The 15,991-nt window shown below is 50.8% G+C and overlaps 2 protein-coding genes across 5 annotated transcripts in view; one reads left to right on the forward strand and one right to left on the reverse strand.

The window, feature by feature from the left end:
• rdh12 (retinol dehydrogenase 12) lies at window positions 1-5,202 on the forward strand. 2 transcript variants are annotated; one of them, XM_076048689.1, is made up of 8 exons: window positions 1-120; window positions 201-327; window positions 933-1,051; window positions 1,220-1,375; window positions 1,468-1,572; window positions 2,001-2,210; window positions 2,618-2,807; window positions 3,832-5,202. In XM_076048689.1, the coding sequence occupies exons 1-8, from the start codon at window positions 3-5 to the stop codon at window positions 3,932-3,934; spliced, it is 1,128 nt and encodes a 375-aa protein (XP_075904804.1). In that variant the 5' UTR covers window positions 1-2; the 3' UTR covers window positions 3,935-5,202. The 2 variants fall into 2 exon arrangements, with proteins under 2 accessions (XP_075904804.1, XP_075904805.1); XM_076048690.1 differs by lacking the exon at window positions 1-120 and having other exon boundaries at window positions 134-327.
• The window catches only part of zfyve26 (zinc finger, FYVE domain containing 26), a 24,726-nt gene continuing 13,440 nt past the window's right edge, over window positions 4,706-15,991 (reverse strand). For all 3 annotated transcript variants that reach the window (XM_076048673.1, XM_076048675.1, XM_076048674.1), the window contains 17 exons: window positions 15,462-15,560; window positions 15,119-15,294; window positions 14,890-15,026; window positions 14,050-14,078; window positions 13,794-13,957; window positions 13,404-13,624; window positions 12,467-12,614; window positions 11,533-11,742; window positions 10,061-10,297; window positions 9,026-9,223; window positions 8,860-8,940; window positions 8,615-8,742; window positions 7,885-8,062; window positions 7,695-7,754; window positions 6,913-7,095; window positions 6,768-6,818; window positions 4,706-5,998 (listed from right to left, as the gene is read on the reverse strand). In XM_076048673.1, the coding sequence (XP_075904788.1) occupies window positions 5,780-5,998; window positions 6,768-6,818; window positions 6,913-7,095; window positions 7,695-7,754; window positions 7,885-8,062; window positions 8,615-8,742; window positions 8,860-8,940; window positions 9,026-9,223; window positions 10,061-10,297; window positions 11,533-11,742; window positions 12,467-12,614; window positions 13,404-13,624; window positions 13,794-13,957; window positions 14,050-14,078; window positions 14,890-15,026; window positions 15,119-15,294; window positions 15,462-15,560 (2,519 nt within the window). In that variant the 3' untranslated portion in view covers window positions 4,706-5,779. The remainder of the gene's footprint in view (window positions 5,999-6,767; window positions 6,819-6,912; window positions 7,096-7,694; window positions 7,755-7,884; window positions 8,063-8,614; window positions 8,743-8,859; window positions 8,941-9,025; window positions 9,224-10,060; window positions 10,298-11,532; window positions 11,743-12,466; window positions 12,615-13,403; window positions 13,625-13,793; window positions 13,958-14,049; window positions 14,079-14,889; window positions 15,027-15,118; window positions 15,295-15,461; window positions 15,561-15,991) is intronic.

The following is a 15,991-nucleotide window of genomic DNA, read 5'->3' on the forward strand; positions in this document are numbered from 1 at the left end:
ATATGTCCTGCGTATCAGGACGATCTTCCTGTACGAGTGTATATTCACTTCGCGGACCTGGAAACGTCGACCCTCAGGACGACACCCGCTATAAACTACAATCCCATGGTTCCGTTCGCGGTGCGTCCTCCGCCTCCCCCTCCTTACTACGCCGTGCACCCACTTTCTGCTTTGACATCAGCTGATCTGCCTGCCTACAGATCATCTGCATCCTGCAGGAAGAAGGCACCGAGAGGCGCACATCGGCGCTGCGATGCTGCTGCTGCTACTGGTCGCGGGCCTCGGAGCGATGACGATAGTCGTGTTCCTGTTCGCGCCACAAATCAGGTGAGCGGCCGACGACAATGTCACCCATTTCTTCCCGTGATTCCATCACGGCTTGTCGGCTTGGCTGACGGGACATTGCGATGCACCGACGCTCTCGTTACCGCATCACCGCTTCGTTTACGACACACGTCGCATGTGATCGACGTCGATCGCGTTCGAGCGCGTGCGTTACATACACATGTTCGTTATTTTTCGTATGGCATTAAAACGAAACACGGAGATGTCGACCAACGCAAGAACCAATAAGCCATATTGACGGAGCAGTGGGAGTTTTGCGACGAGATGAAGTGGGAGTCGTCCGTCAGCTCCTCGGGCCAATCAGCGGGCTCGGCGTGGGCTGGGGGTTAAACATGCGCGCATTGCTCGGCGCCGGTGATTGGCTGCCGGGCGCCCGTGCTCGCCGCTCGTACGACACGCTCCTGCTCTCTCCATGAATAATTAAGCCAGGCGGCAGCCCATGTGTGTCCCAATCCTACAGAGGGCAGAGCTGCACGGAGGCGGCCTGGCCCGGTTCTGCAGCAAAGCGAAGCAAAGCGAGCATGTTGACAGCCGCTGTTGTGGTTGTCGTCGTCGTCGGTGTGTGTGTGTGTGTGTGTGTGGAATAGGAAATATGCAGCCGGAGGAGTGTGTCAGTCCACAACCACTCTGCAGGGCAAGACGGTGCTCATCACCGGCGCCAACACTGGGATCGGGAAGGAGACGGCCATGGACCTGGCAGTGAGAGGTGAGCAGGTCCCAGCGGCAGGATGACCTCGCGACGTTTACAGCATCTCGTCAACGGGGCGCGAGCGAATCCATGTCACTCGCAACTGCAGACATTTCCACGAGCTCGTGACAATTTGCTGAACAGTGCGTCTTAATGCTGTTGGTCGCCGTGTGGCCCTCACGACAGGGGCGCGGGTCATCATGGCGTGCCGGGACGTGGACAAAGGGGAGGAGGCGGCGGCCAGCATACGAGCCGCTCACCCCAAAGCTGAGGTGGAGGTCCGGGAGCTGGACCTGGCCGACACCTGCTCCATAAGAGCCTTCGCCCAGAAGTTCCTGAGCGGTGGGTGCAGAGTCGTCGCCGTCGCGAGGCCCCAGCGCCACAGAGCAGGAACCCCCCCCCGACTCTAAACAGCCTTCTTTCCTCCTGCTCAGAGGTCGACCACCTTCACATCCTCATCAACAACGCCGGCGTCATGATGTGTCCCTACACGAAGACCGTGGACGGCTTTGAGATGCACGTTGGGGTCAATCACTTGGGTAAGACTGCGAAAGACGGTTCGCCTCCGTCGCTTAGTTCAAGGCTTTGCGTTCACCAACACAGGTCGCCCCCCCCACCCCCACCCACAAGGGCCCCGCGTCGCCCCCCCCCCCCCCCCCCAAGGGCCACATGAGTCGCCCATGTCTGATCAGTGTCTGCACATGGATGAATATCATTGATAAGAGTTTGACTCTCAGGTTTCCAAAAAAAGGTCGGTGACCCCTGATCTAGGCTGACCAGACACTTTCACTGCCAGTTGGTAAAGGGGGGTGAAGCTTCCGATTGGCGACGCGTCCTGTGGCGAGCAGTGGTGGTGGGCGGAGCTTAGCCACAGTGCGACCAAGAGTGACGGCGGATAACATTAGATTAGCAAGAGGTCAGCGTTGAGGTCGGCTCACTGGTTTGTGTTCCCGCTTGGTCCCTGAAGGACACTTCCTGCTGACGTACCTCCTGATCGGGCTGCTGAAGCGCAGCGCGCCGGCCCGCGTGGTGGTGGTGTCGTCCCTGGCGCACAACTTTGGTTGGATACGATTCCACGACCTCCACAGCCAGGGCAGCTACAACAGCGGCTTGGCCTACTGCCAGAGCAAACTGGCCAACGTGCTGTTTGCCCGGGAGTTGGCGCGGAGGCTCCAAGGTACGTTGGGAAAACATGCACGCGTCGACAAACACGCTGGAGCTATGAGAACGGACGGGTGGAGATTAGCGGAGGGGGTGTGTCCAGTAAACAGTGTTGGGGAAACATTTTGAGGAGGCGATGTTGCTCCTATCCTAGGTCCTATTTGACCTTTAAAAAGTTTCCACGTTGACGTTAAGAGACTAACCGCATGAGGAGCACTTGTGCTCATCTTTTTCTGAGCATTGGCAAGCTCGCTGCAACTAGCCCGATATTAGCCTGCCGATTAGCCTAGCCACCCGTCATGATGTTCCCGGGGTAGTGAACGCACTGTGTGGGAGATGGAGTACATAAAGGGATACACAAGGTCCGATTACTTTCCCAGTAACCAGTCTAAACCCAGGGGAAACCGTTTCCCTTCTTGACAGGAACCAACGTGACGGTGAACTCAGTCCATCCGGGCACGGTGAACTCTGACCTGACCAGACACTCGACTCTGATGATGTTGCTGTTCACCATCTTGTCCATATTTCTAAAAACGCCTCGGGAAGGAGCTCAGACCAGCATCTACTGCGCGGTGGCGGAGGAGCTGCACTCCATCTCTGGAAAACACTTCAGGTAGGCGGCCACGAGGTCCACGCTGGAACAGAGTCGCACTGATGTAGGAGAGGAAAGAACACACACACACACACACGTGTGTGTATAAATGCAAACATATTGTGTGTACATTTGTAAATACGTATATATATATACACACATATATATATATATATATATATATATATATATATATATATATATATGTATGTATATATATATATACTGTATGTATACATATATATACTGTATGTATATGATATACACATACGTACATGATACATACATACATACGTGTATATGACACACACACACGTGTGTATACATGCATACATATTGTGTGTACATTTGTATATATATGTTTATGATATACACATATGTACATGATACACACATGCGTGCGTACACATGTATACATATTGCGTGTACATTTGTATATATATATGTACATGATATATACACATACATACATATACGATATACACAACATACAAACATATATATGATATACACATAGATACATGATACATACGTGTGTGTGTATACATATTGTATGTATATTTGTATATATATATATGTACACGATATACACAGACATATACACACATACATACATTACATAAATACCTATATATGATTTACACATACATACATACAGCATGACACGCGTGTGTGTGTGTGTGTGTGTACACATTGTATGTACATTTGTCTATATATGTATATGATATATCCACATATATACATATCTATGATATATACATGCATACACATATATGATATACACATACATATATGATAGCTACATACATGCATATCACACACACACTTGACATGATTTCATGGCCTCCATGCCAATAATGTTCTGCTTCTGAGAAAGACTGCAGCGAGTGGTCAGAGATGAAACAGCGCAGTTAATCGCGCCCGATTCAAGGGGAAAGTGAAACGCGCTCAAGTGCAGGGTGACAGGAGACAGCGAGGCCGCTGGTCAGTCGGTCAGCACGCACCAGACAGGTCAGGTGATCTCTGATGATCTCTGTCATTTCAGCGACTGCGCCCCCGCCTTCGTGGCCCCCCAGGGCCGCAGCGAGGAGACGGCCAGGAGACTGTGGGACGTCAGCTGCGAGCTCCTGGGAATCGAGTGGAACTGAAGGAGCGCCGTCTCTCTCTCTGCCCCCACCCTCAGCCGGACGGAGCTTCTTTTTTTTTTTTCTTCTCGATGTTCTCTTAACTTTTTCGAGGTCTTTCCTACCCAACGAGCAGTCAGGTATTAGAGGTGTTTCTCGTGTGAAGTTGCTTCTTTTTTTGTGCCAAATATCAGGAATTACATCATAATAACTGGGGTGCGTTGGGAGCCGGAGCCCTCGCACTCGCAGGTATTATCAATGTAACCGCAAAAACGACTCTTTGGGACTTTATTTTTGTGACAAACTGTGAATATAGTGAAGGCAAAAAAAAAAAAGCAACTCGCTGTGCTGTGATGCTGTGAAGGGTCAAACCAGGGTAAACGACCAGCATATTTATCACATCTACGAACTATCAGCAAGGCTGTTTTTTTTGTAACGTCACAGAGGATCTGCGGCCGCGCGGGCGGCTGCGGGGGAGGGTGGGGGTGGGCTCGGCGACACCACCAGGAGGGTCCGAGCCGCGACTATTTGTCGATCCAGTATTTTTGTGATGACTGTAATCCACGTTAGATGGTAGAGATGTCTCCGTTTCTATTTTAGCGAGTCAACAGTTGGAACCACGCCAGAGAAGGGCTGTGGCGGGCCCCTCCCACAACCTCCTCGGGCCCGCTGAGCGTTTTATACCAGTGACACATGCCTTTTACTACATTTACATTCATGTGAAGAGTTGAATGTTTACAACTGCTTTGAATAAACCGGAATATTACAAAAACGCTGCTCACATACTCCGAAATGTTGACATTGATTACTTTTTTTTTATTATCATTATCATCATCATTATTATTTTTAAGGTACAGGGCACAGATCAATCACATTTCAAAATTAATTAATTCATTTTTCTTTCACATTATTATTAAACCGACAGTTTATGTTTTATTTTTTAATTCTAAATTCGTACAAGGCATAAAGTGCGGCAGTGATGATTCAACAGTCCGAGTTCGGGAGAATTAGAGTGCAAGAGTGCTGTGTCTAAAACGTCTTTTTTTCTTTATTAAAAAAAAAAAAAGAAAAGAAAATCGCCCCGAGTGAGATCGAACTGAACTCCCACCTCACCGCCCAGACCGACACTCGACCCCGGACTCTGTCAGAAGGCAGCTTCAGCGTGTGTTAAATCATGTGATTCGGCTAAAAGCACAGTGCATCTGCGCTCGGCGTCGCTCCCGTTTCCACCGTCGGCTTTGGGAGCAGACGGGAGGCTGTGCAGCAAGCAGATCATGAATCCCTTTTTTTTTTTTTTTTTTTTAAATAAAAAATGTAAATAAAAAAAAGTAACACTATGAGACTGAGAGACTTGATCTGGAAGAGGCATGATTTCAAAGTGAGCAATGCGAGGACATACGTTGAATGCGAGTGGCTCCCTTTCCCAGCCTGGAGCCTGGAGCCTGCTGGTCACCGTGTTGTTGGAATGCCTCAAAAAAAACTCACTTTTATACTTGCTCCCTCTAGCGAGATTGATTCAACGGCCCGCAAATGTTCTTCAGGTACAAGCGGGTCTCGCTGTTTTAACTCGCCGACGTCTGCATCAATTTTGTTGTTTTTTTTTGTTTTTACATTTTTTTCTTCCCTTTTTGGCTGAGGTAGCGGGTCAATCTCTCCGTTCTTCCAACGAGCGGGTACTTTTATTGTGAAAGGATGAGCGAGGAAGTCGCCTTGTCCTCACAAGCGGCCACCACGGAGACGTTCAAGCGCAGCGGCGGGAGTGAGCGTCAGCTTCGCTAGAAACATTGCTCGCCCCCCCTCCCCCTGCCCCTCCCGCCATCATTCACCTCTCTCCTCCACACACTTCCTGTTGGGTGGCGGCAGGAAGCGTCACCTGGCGCTGGGCCGGCCCTGCTGCCGCTGCTGCGCAGGCGGCTTGTCGTGGTGCTCCGACAGCCACTGGCGGCAGATGTTCTGCATGACCGAGTCCTGGGCCTCCTCCGCCGCCCGCAGCACCTCCTGCACCAGCGGCCCGGCTCGGCCCGGGTCCAGTTTGACCGCCTGCAGGTAGGCCGGTCGCAGCTTGCCGCACAGCAGGTAGGCTTTGATCTGCACACAGACGGACGGACGGACGGACGGACGTCGATGTAAGAAGAGGAAAAAGCAACAAACATCATCTGGAGTGAAATGTGTCGGTGCTTCAGTGCTGCCGGGCTTCAATTTGTCAATATTGTGCTCTTATTTTGGAGACAGGAAATGCAGTCGTGCACACAATGTCGATCCATTCACTGCTATTGCTGTGCTTGGTTTCAAGACTCGTGAAAAACATTTTCCAGGTCCCACATTCCCATAAAATATGCATCTTCTCAGGAAGTCCAGGAAACTGAAAATTAAAAACATTCACTTCATCTAAGATTGCCAGTGAGATTCTCAGATGTAGTGAATGTGTTTTGACGGCGCCCATCTTATCCAGCAGCAGTAGCAGCAGCCGGGGTCACGGGGGTCACGCGTCACAGCATCACAGCTGATGACGGCATCGTGACGATGGGTCGAGACGTCACACGCGTGCCGCACACACCGTGACAGCGGGAGGGGGCGTGGTCATCCGGTCCAACCTGACAGGGTGACCACGCCCACCCTGTGGGGGTCATCAGGCCACCCAGTGGCGCTTCTGAAAGAAGACAGCGCCAAAACACGTCGAGGTAGAAAAATAAAAATACAAAATAAACAGAAAAAAAACATTCCTCGTCTAGTTAGCACTCTGTTTACAGCCTCCTGCCAAGACCAGCACTTTGTTGGAGCTTTGCCGTGTTTAAAGGTGGTGCCAGACGTTGTTCTGCGCTAAATAAAGACAAAAGAAAGAAATCGGAGCGGTTACCTTGGTCTCGGTGCTCTTGGTCTCCAGGACGAGACCCTCCAGCTCTTTGGCCTGAAATCAACAACGAGAGCAAAAGAAAAGACGGGAGGCCATGATTGGCTGGTGAGGTCACTCCGCCGCGGTGAGAAGCGTTACCGTCACTCACGTCAGCCGGGATCTTGTCGGCCGCCGAGACGCAGCTGAGGACGAGGCTGTCGCAGTCGTGGCGCGTGGCCGTGCCCGACTCGCCCACGCACTTCAGCAGCTGCCGCACGGCGCCGTACTGCCGCTGCTTGACGAGCCGGTGGCCCGCACGCACGTACACCGCCTGGGCCTCCAGCTGGAAGTCCTGCAGGGGGCGGAAGAGGAGGAGGGAATGGCGAATGAGGATGAGGAAGAGGAGAAGAAGGAAGAGGAGGTGGTGGGGGAGAGGAAGGAGGAGGTAGGGGAGGAGTAGGACGTAGAAGAAGTGGAAGAGGAGGTGGAGGAGAAGAAGGAAGAGGAGGGAGAGGAGGTGGAAGAGAAGGAGGAGGAAGATGTAGAAGAGGCAGAAGAGGAGGAGGAATAGCAGGAAGAGGGGATGGAAGAGGAGGAGGAGGAGAAGAAGGAAGAGGGGAAGGGAGAGGAGGAGGAGGGAGAAGAGGAGCAGGAGGAGGAGGTGAACAATGAGAAGTCACAACTTTCAAGGACTGTCTGTCTGATTTTTGTCCCAAAAGCAAAGGCTCGACTCTCTCGATGGGCTGCTGACGACCGAAGCTCCTCAGCGAGCTCCCTCTGTGTTCACTGCACGCTAGCTGGACTCGACCTTAGCATTGTGGCTAACACTGGTCCCAGTGCCAAACCATCTCATCTCATCAGTTTTAGAGGCATCGTTCCTGCATCTCAGTTCTGACAACATATTGGAACAGTTCACTCACGATGACATGACGAGCGTCCCGTGATGCCTACCTGTATGACTCGATATGCGACGCCAAAACCCTCCTCAATGTTTTTTCCACCGAGCATCACCTGCAAACACGTTCATGGCGAGTCAGGAACAACAGCTGATGATCGTGTCTCAATCAAACATTTCTTTCCACTCAAAATAATAATAATAATAATAATAATAAAAAATCAGCTCGTCGTTAATGATTTTCACCCTGCATGCGATCTCCACTTTCATGGGGCTTCCACCGAACAGCGTGGGCGGCGAGCCGGGCCCGGGGGACTTGAGGGCGGCGGCCTGTGGAGACTTGGCGGTGGCGGCGGCTGCCGCCGCCTCGCAGCGTTGGAGGAAACGCGTCACTTCCAGCTGGAGCTCGATGGTGTTGATGTGCCTGATGGGAGAAGAGAGCCTCGCGTCAAGTCGTGGAGCAGCGATACCGAGCGACGGGCGGAGAGGATGTGGGTGTACGGCTGCAAACAGAGGGCTAAAGACATTGAGGGAGTCGGCTTCCTTCTGTTTGAATAGTCCAGCTGGGTCAGCTGTAGATTTTTATTTATAAAAGTTTTTTATTTCCTTTTATGTCTGGCCATAATGACAAACAGAAACGGGAAACACAAGTCGGTTTAGGGAAAAACCTGCTGAGTAGATTTATTTTATTAATATGATCCTGGCTAAGACTGAGGGACGGACAGGGAGTGAAAGCGAGGATAGTGGGCGGACCAAAGTGAGGGACAGAGAGGACAACTGGCAACACAATACAATATTGTGGTATAAACAAAAGCAGACACTTGAATAGTATCACATAATTAGCAAAAGCAATAATAAAGAAAAAGAGGGGGAAAAAAAATCAATAAATAAAGACAGCAAAAAAAATCAATAAATAAAGAATTAATTAAAGTACAAAGTTTCGTTAAACAATAATTTTAATAAGCACGTTCCAAACCTGGACACATCACTGGATGACATCGTCTTCCTGAAGGAGTTGACCTGGGATTTCTTCCTGCCGCTGCTGCGACCCTGCTGCTCCTGCAGGTACGTCCTCAGGTGCTCCTTGGCTCGGACCAACCAGCGCTGTGGGAGGAGATGGGAGGCGGAGTCAGGCGTTAGCAGCCAGCCAGGCAGGCAGCCGGCCAGGCAGGCAGCAGCAGTGCGTGAGGAGCGAGTGAAGGAGGAAGGAGGAGGCGGAACCTGCTGCTCTCCCAGCTGGATGTAGGAAGTGGCTCCGTGTGTGAAGAAGCGGATGCAGGTCATGGCTGCACGCACGTGGTCCTGCACAACAGAAATCAGCCGAAAATTTAGAAGAAAAAAAAAAAGGCAGACCTCTGCGTGTGATTGGTGCGCAGTGAAGACCCACCGTCATGAACTGCTGCAGCTGGTACAGAGTGTGGAAATATCCCCGTCGCTGCAGGAAATGGCAGGAGGCCATGAGGTAGCGGCCGCACCGCTCCAGGCCCGGGTCCACCTTCTCCAGCAGGCCCTGCAGCGCCCCCAGGCGGCCGCGCTCCAGGCAGGGCTGCAGCACGCCCTCCAGGAACACCTCCTCCGGGCACTCCTGCGCCACCCGGTGGAAGAGGCAGGGAAAGAAACAGCAATAAGAAGTTCAAGAGAGCACAGGTGACACGTGATCAGCGGACGTCCCCGCGGACGTCTCTGCGTTAGTGCACCGGGTGGTTGTTCAAACTTGGTCCTTTGGGCGAGTTGTTGTGAGAACAGTGAACACACGAAGTCCACACAATCCTGCAACTCGACAATTTCATTTAGCAGACGCTTTGACCCAGAGCGACGTGCAAAACAAGCAAGAATTTAGACTGGAGGGAAGAAACCCTGCGCAAGTAGCTGCAGGTGCTGCCATCTAGCTGCAGGAACAGTGCCAAAAAGGTTGTTTTTTTTTCCTTTGTTTTCTTAAAGGTCCATTGTGAAAAATTGTGCCTGATTTCTGAATTTGTAGAAGCTGAACATACTGCACATAAAAACTTTAATAAAAGTGTATATACGCAGCACAATATAAATGATTTGGTTTCGCTACCCATTGAACGGTTCTTATTTATATATAAGAATATACATAGACAAGGGTCGTGCTGCCAGTTAGCTGCCGTCTTGCACCAGCATATTTCTAAGGAAGCCTGGTGTGGACAATCCGGCAGCCTGACAGCGCGTTGAGTATTTAGGGTGAACGCTCGCGTCCTCAAATAAACCAACAAAGAAGAAGAAGAAGAAGAAGACACTGAAGTTCACTGGCAAGCTCGGGAGAGGGAGGGTGCACGAAAGAGCGCCGCAATTCAACATGCAACCACTCGATGTCACCGTTTCCTCTCCAAATATTACACGCTTGACCTTTAAGCACATGCAGCGGAGCCGGGGAAGCCGGCGACGGGGAAGCAGGCCTCACCTTGCTGAGCAGGTGCGCGAGCGCGTCGCTCATGCAGTCGTGGCGCATGTAGAAGCTGACGAGCGCCAGGTGAGTGCCGTACGTGTTGAGGTAGTGCAGACACTCCTGGTGGGCGGGGCGGCCCGGCGCCGCAACCTCGGGCCGCTCACCACCGCTGCCGCCACCGCCGCCACCGCTGCCTTCACGCAAAGAGTCCTCCAGCTGCCGCAGGGACGCCAGGATGTCCTCACCACAGGGCTGAGAGAGACAGACAGACAGACAGACAGACAGACAGACAGGTTTATTTCACATGTCCAAACATGAAGGACTTGGAACAGGGAGGTCCAGTGTGTAAAATTTGTCTTGATTTATGATATATATATAGGCAAAAGCTTAACACAGAGCCCGTAAGTACATAAATAAAAGTGTACACTCACAGTGTAATAAACCGAGAACTGAGAACGGTTCTTACGTGTATATAAGAATACACATAGACAAGGGTCTTGCTTCCAGTTAGCTGTCTCCTTCCACCACCACATTTCTAAGGAAGCCCGGTGTGGACAATCCGGGCTGCCTGACAATGCGTTTCATATTCAGGATGAACGCTCACGCCCTCAAATAAACCAATGAGGCTACCATAGCTGAAGTTATAAAGCACTGCAATCTAAAATGTAACAACTTGAGGTTGCCGTTTCTTCTTAGACGTCTCAGAGCCAGTTGGTAATAGCTACAGAATTTGGAATCAGCGCCCCCTGGTGAGCAGAACTAACTTGAAAAAAACTAGGGTCCTGTTCTCTTATTAGAAGTGTCAGCGATGGCTTCCTGTTTCTGTCACAGCCGTGGCCCCGCCCCTTCCCCCACAAAGGACGGCGATTGGTCGAGTCAAAGCGTTCCAGAGAACTGTGACTTGAAAATGTGGGTGATTGAGCCGCCTCGTGTCCCGCGGTCACGGTAAGGTCGCATCAATATCATCAACACTGGTTATGTAATTGTGTGCCTGTCGGCTCACGCTGCACATGGTTCCTATAAAGAGACGCTGGCCGGAGCCCAAAGTCAGAGAGGGAGATTCCAGTGGAGTCGCATGGAGGAGCCGGGCCAGGTTCAGTCTGGTCAACACCTGCTGCGCTGCTGCGGCCCTCAACACAGTCATTGGCTCAGAGAGGAAGAGGACTGCGGTACACACACACACACACGTGTGTGGGTTCTTTAGCGTGTTGTTGACCTGCAGTCACTACGACGGCACGACTGAACCAGAGCCGAGTTGTAATTAGTGAGACCGTCTATAAAAGTGCAAACATCAGTCAATGCAGTGACATTTCAGTCACTTTCAGCTTTTTTTGAGATGTCTGTTATTCTTTCTGTTCAGGGCATTTAAAACAGGCAGCAGCGGCAGCAGCAAGAAAAGAAAAAAATAGCATGAAAACTGCATGAGTATTCTAAATTATGCAGCAGGAGTGGTTCAGCTCATGGAACTCCTTTCTGTTTCCACCCACCGGGGCCAGACCGGGCGAGACGTGGGTCTCCAGGTGTTGCACCACCTCCTGCAGCAGCGGGGGTCCCAGGCTCAGCTGGTTCCGGTCCACCGGGGGCTTGAGGCAGCGGGCCACCTTCTCCCGGGCGCCGGACAGGTTCCCGGCCAGGAGCGAGGCCGTCCCCCAGGCCTGCCACACACCGCTGGGGTCCAGGCCGCTCTTGGTGGACACCTGTCGGGGAGAGGACGCAACAAGGCTGAGTCACTGCTAATCATTGTCAGTGTTTGAGTCTAACAATAGTTCCTCTAAGTGTTTGGATGGTCTCGCTGTCCACTTTTCACTGTCTCACTGTCTGAAAGCTGAAGACCATTTTTAGACATCAGCTTTTTGAGCCTGCTCCGACTGTAGTTCTCCTCTTGGGCAGAGTTCATGCTGAAATGAATTTATTCTGATATTTATTTTGCTTACATTGGTTTTGAAGTAACATTAATAGAAAATAATTCGTTTATGTATATCAGTGACTGTTTGGCATAGCATTTAGTGCAATTAGTGATACTTATATCACTGAAAACAGTGGTTTTCATAATAATTATTCTAATAATCAGCGTCAATGTTGCTGATATCACACACAGGAGAAAAAAAAAAAAATCACATCTGAATCACAACCGCTGCAATCTGATATCTGATGTGATGACCTTCAAGGCCGTCGCACCTGCAGGTCAACGCTACACCGACTGTGGCACTGAGGGTGGTCACATGACCAATGTCCACGCCTCTTCACATCTAAGATTTACCTGATGCCGCTAGCTTACGGTAGGATCGTGTGAACTCATAATGAATGAATGAGTGAATGAATGAATCAATAACAACACCACTGGGAAACACAGAAGCCAGTCTCGACCCGGGTCCAACCAGACCCCCCCCCCCCAGGTCTCGACCCGGACCGACCGCTCACCTCCACCGCCAGCTGGTAGTGCTCCGCCTCCAGCAGCTGGTTGCGGAGCCGCGTGACCGCCGACATCTCCAGGATGTCGTCCAGCGACGGGATGTATTTGTAGTTGGCCATCACCAGAATTTTCAGCACGTCTACTTTGCTGATGTAGCTGCGGATGCGAAGAGGACACAAGCATGAGCGGAACGCAGGTCGTTTTAATGGTAAACAAACCACCTGCGCGGTTTCCGAGAAGTGGGTTTAAGGGCGCTGCACGGCGGGATTTAGCCCACCTGCTAATTGCTGTTTGTGCTGGCGTCCTACTGACACCATGGAGAACGTGTCGGGCGTTGGGCTCTGATTACAGGCTGCTGTCAGAATGCGACCTGAGGGAAACACAGCTGCGGTTTCGCTGCTCAAGCACGTCTGCCACCCACCTGGAGGTCTTTCCTCTGACTCAGCAGCTCCCCCACAGGTCTAATACTCAGTGGTGGAGTCATGCCTGGAGAAGTGAGAGTACTCCTAATTCGTGACCTATTTTTAAAATTTGCTAATTTACAAAAACATCTATGTATTTTCTTTTCTGCAAGATTTTATTTTATTTTCCTTTTTCAAGATAACAGGTTTTTGACACCACCTGCACTCCATCGCCCATCCTGGGGAATCTTTTGTAATGTTTTGGGTACAATTACGATACTCGTGTTCAGTGTATAATTGTCGGGGTTTTTTTGTATTGTGGGTGAAATAAGATAATAATAAAAAGATTTGAAACGAAAATGTTCATATTTCCAGTGGTAATCCTGATTTTTGTAGTGGTATTTTAATTGGTTCAACACTCACTCACAAGCTGTGGGTGGTACGAAAAACTGCAATTAAAAAAAAAAAAAAAAAATTTGTCCAAAGCAAAACACGCCCGGGACGTCAGACTACCCGTTTCCACCGCACACCTTCCAGAACCCACCTGTCGCACACGGCCAGGTCCTGGCTGCGGCCCACCTTGACAAACATCAGCTTGGCGCTGAAGAGCAGCTGCCGCATGATGTCGGCCAGCAGGCAGGCGTCCACCTCCGGGTTGGTCAGCTTGCGGGACAGCGAGCGGCAGTGGCGGATGAGCCGGTGGCCGCAGGCCGCCTGGTCGCTGTGCAGCGACAGCACGGCCACGCACAGGAAGGCGCTGGGAGCCTTTTGGGTGGGGAGGGGAGGGGGAGGGTCATGCAAAAGAGATGAAGCCGGGGGGGGGGGGGAGCACAAAGACGATCACCATGTGTAATTGATGAGCCCTGCAAGCTGCGGCAGCTCGTCTGCGCCGCCGGCTCGGAAACAGGAAGTGGCAGCGAGTCCAAGTCCCCACCTGCTCGTAGTAGAACTCGCTCCTCAGCAGCTGGTTCTGTGCGGCGCTGGTGCTGAGCTGGAAGTGCTGCTGCAGCACCTCGGGCAGGCGCAGCGTCCCGTCCAGCTCTTCGTCATTCTCTGCCGTCGCCGCCGTCGCCGCCGCCGCGGGGCTCCCCAACACGGCTGAGCCAGAGTCAGAGACGTCAGAGTCAGTCAGATTGGAGTCGGCGCAACGAGGGAACGTCGATGCGGCTCTGAGGTGTTGTTTTATTTACCTTCTGCTGGGTCCAGTTCACTGTCGGAGCTGCACAGGGGGGGGGGGAATCAAACAAACAGCACTTACATTGCTGGACAAAAATAAAATCTTGATTTTTTTTTTCCCCTCTGAAAACTCAATTTTCCATTTAAATTTTTTGGTAAAACTACAAAAGACAATGGAATAAATCATTTCAAATATTTTATCTTCATTTTCAAAGAAAAATAGCAAACAAATTTCCCTATTGGGAATATAGTGCAACTGAAACATACTGTAAATCCTCCTTGGGTTTAGTAAAGTGACATTTACAGTCTTTTTGACCAAACAAATATGAATCCCCAGGCATCAATGAAGTGACAACCGAACTTCACTTGAAAGTGAGCATGTTCTTCATAAACAAAGACAAAGTTCCCTTATTTGGGAATAAAGTGAAAATTTAAGAACCAAGCACAAATGAATCCCTCTGTGGATAAAGTGACAACCGTAGCAGACTTTGACCAAACATCGCTTTCAAAATAAAAGGTTTTTCTATCATCTTGAACGACGACGACGAATGAATAAAGTGCAAAACTTTCACATTCTGTAAAAAAGAGGTCCTTTTCTCAACATCGTCTGGACGAATAAATCCGATTTCGATTTAAAACCGATTAATCGCACAGCCCTACCCAACCAGTAAATGTTCACGCAGTCCAGAGGCACACTGTTGCAGGAAAACATAAGGTGATTTGGTTTGGATGCACTGATGCCACTTTTGTTCACTTTTTCACCATTTGTGGTGCCGTCACGTTTTTTATGAGTACGTATCACAGCACTCAACCGCCGGTATCGGCACCGCCTGCCTCCGCTCCCTCCCACTTACTCCGGGTGGAAGTAGGAGTAACACTGGTCGCACACTCGGACCTGGTCGCCGGGCCAGCCCTCCACGGCCATCCTGCGCTCCGAGCAGGCGTCGCACACCAGCCGGCCGCATCTGCGGCAGTGATGCCGTCTGTTGAACTGCAAGGGCATGAAAATACACAGTCACACACACACCACATCCCAGCTGAAACAGCGAGGACGACCCGCTCCCGCTTCCCCCTGCCCCTCACCATGGTGAACCTCTCGCGCTGGCAGACCATGCAGACGTGCTGCTGGGTGTCGGGGACCCAGTTCTTTCGGGCCGGCGGCTGATTGGGAGGCTGGAACTTTGCCACGGAGGGTCGTTTCCTCTCCGACGAGTCCCGATCCGTGCTGGTGGAGGACGCCTTGTGTGTCGGAGTGCTGCCTGCAACACACACACACACACACACACACACACACACACACACACACACACACACACACACACACACACACACACACACACACACACACACACACACAGTGACGGCGTTGACAACGTGCAGGGATTCATTTCATGTTTTTTCCGGCCCGACTGAACTCGCTACTCACAGGCCGAGGACACTGGAGATTCGTTTCTGGCCGAGGACAGCGAGCTGCTGTCCAGCGCCGGACACTGCAGCAGCGCCTCCTGGAGGCTGATCACCGAATCTGGAAGGCGAAGATATGGTTTTCAGGCATGGCATCCAAGTGCAGGTTGCTTGAGGTCAGAACACTGGAAAACTGCGCGGCCCCTATTTGGTGACTGAACAGATCGGACTGAGGGAGATTTTTTAGACGCATTCACATCACTACCAACCGCAGCAGCGCAGCCTTGTGGGTCTGTACAAACACACACATCTTAGAAAACATATTTAGAATAGGATAGAATAGAATAGAATGACTTTATTTAACCCACATTGGGGACGTTTACATAATTACAGCAACATGTAGTCCAACAGAGGAGAAAAATCAGCTATTTATATAGGAGGAATTTTGTATTTACTATAATTATTTATTATTTATGTATTTGTTTCACTTTAAGTCAAGTCATCGTGTTCATGACCCCTGCTGGCAGTTTTTGGTACTACATAAAAGGTTCT

Source organism: Nelusetta ayraudi, unplaced genomic scaffold (genome assembly GCF_046127955.1).
Source record: "Nelusetta ayraudi isolate G7.1 ecotype Tasmania unplaced genomic scaffold, CSIRO-AGI_Nayr_v1 ptg000108l, whole genome shotgun sequence".
Lineage (NCBI taxonomy): Eukaryota > Metazoa > Chordata > Actinopteri > Tetraodontiformes > Monacanthidae > Nelusetta > Nelusetta ayraudi.